Genomic DNA, 11,527 nt, shown 5'->3' with positions numbered 1-11,527 from the left:
TACTAGTTTGATTGCGGAGGTTTTGCCCAAATTGGAGAAAATAACCCTAAAGTTTTCACTCTCTAGCTAAAAAAATGGGATGCAATGGAGGAAGTTTTGGTTGCAACTAATGTTTAATAACTAAACACTTTTTTTTCTCTTAAGAAAAGTATAATTTTACAAAAATATATACCATGTGGAAATTATATCATCACCCTATGGCAAGTGCCATGTCATTTGGGATCTTATTTTGGTATAAATTTTTGAGATCTCTAGCATTTTTTGTATTTATTTCTCCAGTAATTTCGTGAAGTTTTGCCATTCCCATTGCAAAACATAATTAATTAATTGATTAGTTAAACACATCAAGGTGAGTGGCAACTCTTTGATGGGTATTCATTTGGGGGTTCTATCTAATTATTAACCATGATAATATGAGCAAGATTAAATTAATTTGTGAGACTTGATCATCCATATTCATTATATAGAAGGCTTATAGCTTATAGCTTTAGCATCAAAACGTGCATAAGAATTTATTCCAATACGTGATTAAGATGACATTCTACGAGGAATGATACAGTTACATCTTCCATCTTATTCTTTGAAGTACATACTCCATAAAATACTGAGTGCTTCTCAAAATAGCTCAGTAAGGTTTTTCCCCAACATAGTTGCCCGGGGGATCATAGGCTATGTTTGGGGGGCTTTTTAGCTCCCCCGCTTATAAGCAACAGTGGGAGTAGTGTTTGGTAAATCAGCTTCACACTAGCTTCTTCCAGAAGCCAGGGCTTTTAAGCTGGAAGAGCAGAAGCCAGGGCACCCCTGCTTTTAGAAGCAGGCACTGGCTTTTCCACTGTAGCGGGAGTTACTGTAGTTTAATGAACATTTCGAAATACCGGGTTGTGTCCTCTCTTCCCTTCAGCAATTACACCACACTGCCATCATACCCTTCTCTTCCGTGTTGAAAACTGAAACCTCCAGCGCCGCGCAGTGAACACTGCTCTTGCATCTCGCTGACTGCCTCCTCTCATTCGTGTTCGAAGCCTCAATCCAATCCCCAGATCTTCGTACCAGGCTCTGAAAATTGAAACCTCTGCAGGTATTAATAATTCCTCCCGGTTCCATTTCAGTTCCTATTTCATCTTTAATTTCTCAATCTATGATTCCCAATCTGGGTTCTTCTTTGATCTGCTCCTTCTTGATCTGCTCTTTCTCTCCATCATTCTGGGGTTTGTGAGTTTTGTGGCAAGTTAATTTTGTCGTTTCATATGTTTGGATTTAGTTTATTTTTTGTGGGAAACTCCAATCTAGGAGCTCTTGTGTTTGTTCATCATAGTTAATTTTTAATTGCCTTGCTTGGTTTTCTGATTGGGAATGGGATGGCTTGAAAAGCATATGTAATTTAATGGGTTTTGTCTTTGTTGGTTGAGTATTTGTGTGGATTGCAGTTGCAAATTGTCTGAGATTTGCTGACAATTAAAAATCTGGGTTATGGTCGATTTTGATTTATTATTTCTTTCAAAATCTGGGTTTTTCTTCTTCTTCTTCGAACTTGTCTGCTCAATGGCACCACTAAGTTATCGTGTTTGTCTGCTCAATGTTGTGTTTGATCTTCTCCGTTCAGGGAGGAAAATATAATCGAGTCAATGCTTGTTGGGTCATATATAGAAGAACTAGATTGGATATATTTGATTGGCTTTGTCGAGTGCGTCCGGAATGCACGGTTCTGCTACCATGGTATAGACTCTTTCTAACACTGATATGAACAAAAGCATTTAACACAAGCTCATTTCCTAGTTTTATCAATTCTGCCATCATTGGAGAACTCAGTTCTTTTTTATTGTTTTTGTTTTGAACAATTGAGTAGTGTATGTTTGGCAGAGAACTAGAAGGTACAGGCACTAGAAGAAGGAGAATTGAACATGGGGAGGTAGGAAAAGAGGATTGATCTGGTAGGAGTTGGGTTGGAAGTACAGAGTTCCGAGGGGAGAAAGACAGGAAAATATGGTTATATGTCAGATTAGTTATTGGCAAGGTCTAAACTCGACCTATGCAGATTTTTTCATCTACTTGTCTCCAGATGTATATTATTCACAGATAGAGAATAATCGATGCTGAGATGAAAGAGGATTCTGAGTGTTCAAATGATTGTGGAAGCTAATGGTGTTAGCACTGCACTCTACCTTTTTATTTGCAGTTCAGAGGTGTGTGATTACACGCTTGCACTGTGCATACATTGACTTAACTAGACATGTCAAACTTTGAAGATATATAAATTACATAAGAAAAGATTGGTGGATACACCACGTACCAATCATTGAATCTAATGGTGGGAGGTATAGCCACTAGAAGTATCTGATATGCGCACACACAAATAGCTAGAGAAATGTTTAATTTGTTGAGTAGAAATTAGATTCCAGATGAAGGGGTTGTTGTTCCTGTTAGAGACTCGATCAAGTTTTATCCATAATGCTCTCTACTAATATCTTGTGTAGTAGTGAAATTGTTTTAAGAGCTTTGTGCAAATCTGAAAGCGTGTTTTTTATTTTTTTTAATAGTCATTACATATTTGTAGAATTGTTTGTACTTCCATTACTGAGAATTATTTGTACTTCTAGTTTTCTGATCCTATTTTCAAATGGTTTTAGATAGATTACAAGTTGCAAGCTCATTTGGACAGTTGATGTTTGCAATTAATTTTAATCATAGCTTTTGGTTATGTGGTGATGTGGTGATGTGTTTGTTTGCAGTTTCATGATATTTTCATTGCTTGTGTATTGAAATTCATTTGCAACTTTGTTTATGTTGGATTCTCTCAGTGGTGAGAATGATTGATCTAGCTGAGCCATTAATGAAATTCTGAAACATTCATGCATAACTCGGGCACTCATTAATTTTAATCATAACTTCTGGGAAAGTGGTGATGTGGTGATGTGTTGGTTTGCAGCTTCTGCTAGAGTTTTGTGTCTCTATATATTTAATTATAGTTTTTTTTTTTTTTTTTTTTTTGTAAATCTTTAATGTTATGAATGAAGTTTTGTCAAATTTTTAATATGTATTTATTTGACAGGAAAATATTATGTGGTAGATTCGGGATACCATCAAATGAGTGGGTTTATCACTTTCTGGAGTTGCTTAGCTTTTTGTTTGTTTGCCGTGAAACTGAAGGAAAAGAAAATGAAACTGAATTAGATATAGAACAAATCAACTGGTTTTAGTTGTTGGATTGTGTTCAAGAGTTGTTCTTTTTCTTAAATCTTCAGTTTGCTATTTGAATTTTCAGTAGTGAGGGTTTATTAATTAGTGTAGCATAAGGATAAGCATAATTGTGAATGTTTTATTGTCTGGCTGGATGAGTTGAATTGAATGTACCTACGGTTTAGCTCAGCTACAATGTTTTATGTTTTCGGGTGTGAGATTGGAGCAGTTTCCAATTTTACTTGTTAAATATGCAGTTGCTTTAATGTGTGACTGTACTACATTGTTTCAGATTTTTAACCTCTGTTGACATTAGTTGTTTCCTTCTACAGTGTATTAACAATTGAATATTTGTACCTTTGCAGCCTCTGTTCCTCATTCCATAAAGATGGAGCTTTTGCAAAGGACTTGTACGTTTCTACCGTTCGCAGCTCTTTAATTTTTAAAGCATCAGTCATGGTCATCTCTCTCCATACATCATATCATTTTGCCTGTTTAGTTCAGGTTCAATTGAATTTTAGATGCTATATTAAACACCCTAGGTTAATGTTACTCTAGAGGGATCAGTGGGCACTTGATTATTTTGATGCTATGTTTGTTTTTGCAGAAATCTTGAAAAACAAAAGTAATGAAATTTTTGTATACCCAAAACGAGTAGCTAGGTTTTTGTTTGAATTTGATGTGGAAATGTTTTGCCTATTATTTCATTTCACATAGTTTTCATCAAAGGCGTAGATTCCAACTCTTAATGTGCCTGGTGATCAAACATGACTTGATCTTTTTAGTCTTGCTTAAATATGATTACAATCTTATGCGAGCTACCGATCTATCTTCATTTGCCTTTCAAGGAAAATTGTACTGTGTAGCTTTGCATATCTTTCTCTTATTCAAATGTCTATGCAGATAAATCATAACTTTTGTTATTCTGCAGGAAAAATACTGGGAAGATCATCCTGGCCATGTAGTCCCACTTATGAAGCCCAAGTTTTATGGAGGACCTTGGAAGGTAGAAAGAGGAGAGGTTCCGGCCAGTCTCCCACCCCCATAGACAAGTTTGAGAAATTGTTTAAGAGTTTCTACTAGCATTTGCAATCTTCTGTTATTGAATGTCAAGGGCTTATTGTGCCAAGAAGAAAGAAAATGAGAAAAACAATATGATTGGTGTACTATTTGGTACTTCTGGTAATTATCCCAACTTGATCTATTTTAAGTCTTTATCTTTTGAAACTCAGTCAAAAATAACTTGAAGGAACATTCACCTAACACGTACCAACTGGTCATGGTGCTAATATAACTTGATGGATGATGATGTAGAAGAATATCATGGTGATGGTGCACAAGAAATGCAAACAATAAGAAATAGCATTACTCAAAGTTTGATGACTGCGAGTAATAACGTGGACATTTGAATATATTATGATATTTTTTGTGGTTACTTGATGCGAACAAAAAATCAATTGTTAATAATGTTACTAATATATTTGTATAAGTTATTTTTTAAATTATCCAATATTAATTATATGGTCACCATAATTTATAAAAATTGAAAGTTGACAAAAATTAAGAAGGACATAATAAAGATTAAAAATAATAACAAGAGCATTTGAAGAACATTGTATTACCAAACAATCAAGGCAAAATCATCTCTCATGTCCAATTTGGTCATTCTACAAACAAAAAGCACAAGCCAGTTTGATTTACCAAACACTTTGCCACTGCTTCTGCCACTGACAGCTCTTATAAAAAGTCAGTTTACCAAACACTCAACAGCTTTTCTTTTCAGTCACTTATTCTCAGAAATAAGCGGAAGCCAGCTTTTCTGAAAAGCTCAGCCATACCAAACATAGCCTGTATCTTTGCTAGGACTGCTGGTGTCTTGCCATCTTTCTTCAGGATTGTTGTTGGATTTCAATCTTGTATTAAGACTGATAGTAGTTTCCAATCCTAAATTAGGATTCTAATCAGTTTCCAATCCTATAGGTTTAACAGTAGGGCGAAGGCTATGAGGGAAAATGAAATCTTAGACAATTTCATACCGTGGTGTTTGAGAGTCTCTCAAGGTTCAGATTGATGAGACTATATATCTGGTGCTGTGTATATTTATAAGAGAAAATGTGGAACGTTCATAGTACGTAACCAAGAAAATTCTTGGCAAAAAGAAAAAGAAATTTAAAAGAAGAAACCCTAAAGGGTCCTAAAACGTACAATAGCAAGAGCTCATCTACTAGAAATGTCACGCCCCTGATTTTACACACATGAAAATCGATATATATAACCCCATAATTATATATGCGTGAACGTCCAGTCATCAATACAAAATACCTGAAATCTTTTTCCCTTAAACTTACACACATATTGATGTCCTGAACCCTCAAAGTTAATATACACTCGCATCCAAAGAGTTATATATTACACAAGCTTACGAATTAAATTGTCAACAACAAAATAACACGTAAAGGCTACTCAGAGTAACTATACAACGGAAGTCCTTATCAAAGGTAAAGTCACAAAGATGGCTTCCTACCGTAAAGCTGCTAACTCGCTACCTCAGCCTCGATTATCCTAACCTGCAGGATTAACCTCTACACCGTTGGAATGGTGCACCGGGTTGCCACACAACAAACCCAGTAAGCTTTTGCAAGTCCGTATGAGTAACTCAAAACACACATGCACAACTCACGCCAAAAATGAGGAAAACCTTTCAACTCGCGAATAAAGAAAACATACCATGCTTCCAAAATCAATACTCTTTTCCCAAAAGAAACAACGACAGTCACACCGTGACAAAATCATATAAATCGTTAACCTAACAATTCAAATATGATAAATCGATCCAACCTGGATAAAACAATAATTAGGTCCAACCTGGACAAAACATAGGTCCAACCTGGACAAAACATCAACACAAATAAATCATACCTATTGTTAACCTAACAAGTAGAATATGATAAATCGATCCAACCTGGATAAAACAACAAATCTGTCCAACCTGGACAAAACAACAAATCGGTCCAACCTGGACAAAACAACAAATTGGCCCAACCTGGACAAAACATGTACCCAGGAGTCTTAAGTAACCTACTTAGATCCCTAAAGTACGATGGCAGACAGACTAGAGCTCTAATTGAATCGTAACCTGTCACCCGGCCAAGGTTCAATCTTACAATATAATATTGCCATGAGGATGCAACCTGCAACCCCGGATCCTTAGGCCAACCTAACCCTCAGATCAAAACGTCAAATCAAATTAAAAGGAGAAATCACAACCTGTGACTCTCAAATCCTCAGACCACCGGTCGTCAGATCAAAACGTTAAATCAACCCAAAAGGAGAAATCACAACCTGTGACTCTCAAATCCTCAAACACTTTTCAAAACAATAGAAATACCATTTCCCACCAATTGTTTTCCAAAAGTCACAACTCAAAACAATAAAAAGCATCATTTCATGCATATTGTTTCACAAATCCACAAACCACCAAAACATATATATTTCATGTAAACATATATCTACTAATACATGAATACGTATGTATATATATACATCCCATAATATATATATATATACACACATAGTCATCTACTCAGAAATGCCACTAATACCATCTATAGTTTGCAGTTAACTAAATAACTCTCAAAACGATAAGGGTATTCCCGTTCGTGAATGAACTTCGTGAGATTACTCACCTCAGATTCCCGCTGCGTCTTCTATACAGAACCGAACTAACACTATCACCAACAACTCGTCCAATTCACCTTTAGAAGCACCTAATCACCAATGATCTCAAATCAGTAACGATTCACATTTGATTAAAGTTCGAAACCCCTATTTTGAACTAAAATCCCCAAAGTGGAGCCAATCGAGGCGAAACCACATCCGAGACCTCCCAAAGTCTCCGGAATACGTCCACGATAGATGTGACCAAACCACAAGTCGATCGGACGCTCAAATCCTCATGGACAGAATAATCGATCGGTATGAAACTGCAAAAATCATAACAATTCCATACGAACTCCAAAATTTGCATATTATATATCGAAACGCTCGTATCAACGAGTAGAACATATATAATACCAAAAACAGTTCCTTAAGTGGCCGGAACGCCACCACAGACGGTGGTGCACCGCGGCCGGCCAAAACTCAATATTTCACAAAACTCCCAACATCAAAGTTCTTCATCTAAGCATGCTTGTGAACTTTCATAACTGGCTCGAAGTCAGAAAACAAGCATAAAGGGTCGAAAACTACCTCACAAGCCGTGAACAGTGATCCCAACTGAGTTGATCGAAGTTTCACGTGAATCGATCCAAACAACCACCAGGGATCGATCGGCGAGGCTGCTCTGAGCTCAACCAAGAAAACTCGAAGCCTTGCCGACGTCGGAATAAGGATTTCCGGCCGGGTCCGATTTCTTCAATCTGTGCCGCCTTTAACTGCTACCGAGACGGAGAATCGTCGTAAGAGACCACCACAGAGACGACCGGAGCAAGGAGGCGAATCATTCTGGGTTGGTTTCACCGGAAGAGGTCGCCGGAGATGCAAGTTCCGACCGGGTCGGATCGCCGGGTTCGGGTCGGGTCAGAAGGAAAATTTCGTTTCTGAAGGTAGCAGCCGAGAGAGAAGAGAGAGAAAGGAAAAATTGGTTTTCCGGAAAAGGAAACAAATGAAAATAGTAAGTTTCTCCTTCGGGAAACTTCTATTTATACCAAAATGGAAATTCCTTCCAATGGCCATAACTTTCTCATACAAACTCCGATTCTCGCGTTCCACATGTCCACGAACTCGTATCGACGCTCTCTACAACTTTCGTGAAGGAAGTTTTCGGAGAATCCCAACGAATAAAAAGTCAACCTTTGGCAACCCCCCTAAAACCATATTCTTCAATTAATTATTCGCTCGAAACACTTCCGCTCCATCCACGAGCCACGAAACCGTCCAATAACATAAATTTAATTCCGGAAATCCTCGGAAAATAATTACTAATTTCGGGGGCATCACAAGAAAGGTCCCAGTATGTAGCAATTACTCTGGAAAATGACTCGATCGGGTCCCCTACTGTATGCTAGTGCTAGTAGCAAGATATTGTGCAATGTGCAAGGTATCTGTAAGGGAATATCAAACTTTCCTTGGCTTTATGGAAAATGTGAAGTATCCTTTGTGGAAAAACATAGAAGAAAATTAGAACAAAACTAAAGAACGCCCTTTTTCACTAGTAAAATAGAGTGGTCATCATCAACAATATATCCATCAAGATCAAGCGCGCGACTTAGTGACTATAGTAGACTATATAATTGAGCAAAAATTAAAGAGTATTAATGAGAAAATTAGAAAACCAAAAACAAATGAAACTCCTATTAGGAAAAACTAATTCCTATATTTTCTTTTAATCTACACCCACTCAAATAATTAAACCTTCTCTATAGGTTTTAAGTCTTTAATTATGAATTTTCACCTTTTTTTAGTTTGACTATTTTACCCTTCTGATTGAATAGGTAAAATATTCCACAAATATAGCCGTTAACTTTTTAGTAGTATATTCATTTCACCTCATTTACTGGAAATTAAATAGAATAATCCAACACACTTGTCATTAACTTTCACTTGCTAATTTTGGTATTTCTAGATGAATCATAGGTAAAATTGCATAATTTTTCCTATCGTACAGATGTTAAATATCATGTGAGTTTTAACATAAGCAAATGATTTAGGTACCTATCATTCAGGAAGTTCACAATTTGTACCTAAATCATTCAGAGAATGACTTAGGCACCTATAATTCAAGCTTTTGAATGTGGAGATTACATAACCTCCGACTCAGGTATTGATTTCAATTGCTGGAATCAAGAGTTGATTAATTTTGGGTGATGTCTTTTTGTAACCTTTTCAAGAGTTGCATCTCCAGAAAAATTTGGGGATTGTGATAGTTTTAGTAATTCTTAACAACAATATGTTTTAATATTATCCTATTTAATAGTTTTTTTTTAGATAAACCTAATTAATCGGTTTGGATGTATATTAAAACAATCTTATAGATGGGTTTAATCTAAAAAGTGTGTGTGAATTTGGGTGTAGAATCAAATTCCCTAATATTTATAGATCGAAATTAAAAATAAGTCAAACATATATAGGCTACACAAATTAAGGCATCTTGCAAAGTTCCATGCATGTTGGTTTGTGCACATCGATCCGCACTTCAAGTAAGACATTATCAACTAATTAAAATTAGCATCATAAATTCACCTGCTAGAAAATATAGTTCAGTAATGTAGTTGACATATGGTTTTTCCACCAATTATTGCGCAATTGGAGTAACCTAGGTTTGCACAGCTCGAGTACAGATGGAGGTTTTTTTGGGATGTTCCAATCTTCTTGGAATGTCAATGGAGATCTACATGGACATGGTGCTTTTCACGTTCTCGGATCCGGCGGACAAAGCTAGAGTATGCATGGCGCGGTGGGGTTTCAACTGTTCCCTAGTGGCCTTAGCAGACTATGACGGTGTTGCTCCCATTGACAGTGTACCTCTTCAGGTGTTCTCCTACTAGATTACTATGTTGGGGTGCTCTAACTTCTCCAGCCCTAGCTACCGGCTAGACTAATTGACTTGGTCAGCCTCCTGTTCTGTCAACTATAGCAAGTGAATCTCCTAATAACAATACCTAGTGAAGGTATGTGATTCACCATCGATATAAATCATATATAGGGTTGCCAGATAGCTCCGTAAACATTGACCTTTCCTTTTGAAAACGCGAATGGAATGATCGACCAGTTTGTTTCAGATTTGTGAGATTGAGAGAGTAACGAAGTTGATATGTCTAATACTATGTTCTACTCTGGTTATTTGAGTGAAAGTCTCTGACTGATTTCTGGGGAGTGTGATCAAGTACTTACCAGACAGTATTTTGGTAATCAAGACGTAAAGTACTTGCCGTGTTTATAGTAGTTGGATGTAAATTCAAATACTTATTAGAACTTAGTTCATTTTCTTAATCATATGGTTTAGCCTTTATCGATCTTATGATATGTTGTTTTCAGGAATTGCAATTACTGTGACTAATCTTCTAGTAGGGAAATATAACTAAGAAATTTAGTTTATAAAGCATTTCCACACAATATTTACAAGCAGATAACTTATACAACATATATTTAAAATTCATAAATAGCAACCATTTTTTATTCCGACAACTCAAGTCATTCTTGACTGAAGCTCTTAACTAGCTTAAACATGATCTTACAAGTGTTTTGATCCTAATTTCACTTTATTCTTAGAACTATAGCCTGAATATGCAGTGGTTTTCTGAGTAGATCAGTAAGGCTTCTGACCAACGTAGTTTCCCGGGGGATCATAATTGCACCCGATGAAAGTACCTCCATTGTTGCACCTCACTTTGGCACACCCCACACGTACCGAGTTGCGCCAAACGACCTGCGTATAATGCCCACAGACCTTGCCAGAAGCACATGTGTTAGGGTTGTAATCATAGTATGCCTTCTCTCTCACCCACAAGTTAACAGCAGATGTGCCTGATAAGTCGCCGGTGCTCTTTGCAAGGTTTTCGCCATAAGGCCCACCAGAATGCACCATGTTGCAATCACCAATATGTGAATTAGCATATCTTTGCGCATAAGCAACTAGATTAGTGTCCCATGTCAAGCCTCCCACGCCCACAGCAGCTCGAGCACTGTTGTGGGCATTGAGGTAGTCCTGGGGTGAGTTTTGTGCATGAGTGGAATGGAGTAGGGCGAAGGCTATGAGGGATAATGAAATCTTAGACAATTCCATACTCGTAGTGTATGAGAGTTTCTCGGGGTTCAGATTGATGAGACTATATATCTAGTGCGGTGTATATTTATAAGAGAAAATGTGGAACGTTCATTGTACGTAACCAAGAAAAGTCTTGGGAAAAAAGAAAAAGAAATTTAAAAGAAGAAACCGTAAAGGGTTCGAAAACATACAATTGCAAGAGTTCATCTACTGGAATGGTCCCAGTATGTAGCAATTACTCTGAAAAATGACTTGATCGGATCCCCTGCTGTATGCTAGTCCCAGTAGCAAGATATTGTGCAATGTGCATGGTATCTGTAAGGGAATATCAAACTTTCCTTGGATTTATGGAAAATGTGAAGTATCCTTTGTGGAAAAACATAGAAGAAAATTAGAACAAAAGAACAAAACTAAAGAACGCCCTTTTTCACAAGTAAAATAGAGTGGTCATCATCAACAACATATCCATCAAGATCAAGCGTGCGACTTAGTGACTATAGTAGACTATATAATTTGGCAAAAATTAAAGAGTATTAATGAGAAAATTAGAAAGAAAGAAAAAAACCAAAAAATGAAACTCCTATT

At 36.8% G+C, this 11,527-nt stretch overlaps 1 protein-coding gene and 1 long non-coding RNA gene across 2 annotated transcripts; one reads left to right on the top strand and one right to left on the bottom strand.

Moving 5' to 3' along the window:
• Window positions 1-683: 683 nt before the first annotated feature.
• Window positions 684-4,394, top strand: LOC112170087. The gene is made up of 3 exons (XR_002925018.2): window positions 684-1,078; window positions 3,543-3,587; window positions 4,109-4,394. It is a non-coding gene; the product is annotated as an uncharacterized LOC112170087 (long non-coding RNA).
• Window positions 4,395-10,263: 5,869 nt separating this feature from the next.
• LOC112170086 (pathogenesis-related protein 1) lies at window positions 10,264-11,101 on the bottom strand. Its single transcript, XM_024307232.2, has one exon. The coding sequence runs from the start codon at window positions 10,958-10,960 to the stop codon at window positions 10,484-10,486; it is 477 nt and encodes a 158-aa protein (XP_024163000.1). The 5' UTR covers window positions 10,961-11,101; the 3' UTR covers window positions 10,264-10,483.
• Window positions 11,102-11,527: the final 426 nt, after the last annotated feature.

This window comes from Rosa chinensis, chromosome 6, assembly GCF_002994745.2.
Source record: "Rosa chinensis cultivar Old Blush chromosome 6, RchiOBHm-V2, whole genome shotgun sequence".
Taxonomy (NCBI): Eukaryota; Viridiplantae; Streptophyta; class Magnoliopsida; order Rosales; family Rosaceae; genus Rosa; species Rosa chinensis.
The sequence above is the reverse complement of the archived record's forward strand: the minus strand, read 5'-3'. Positions and strand labels throughout refer to the sequence as shown.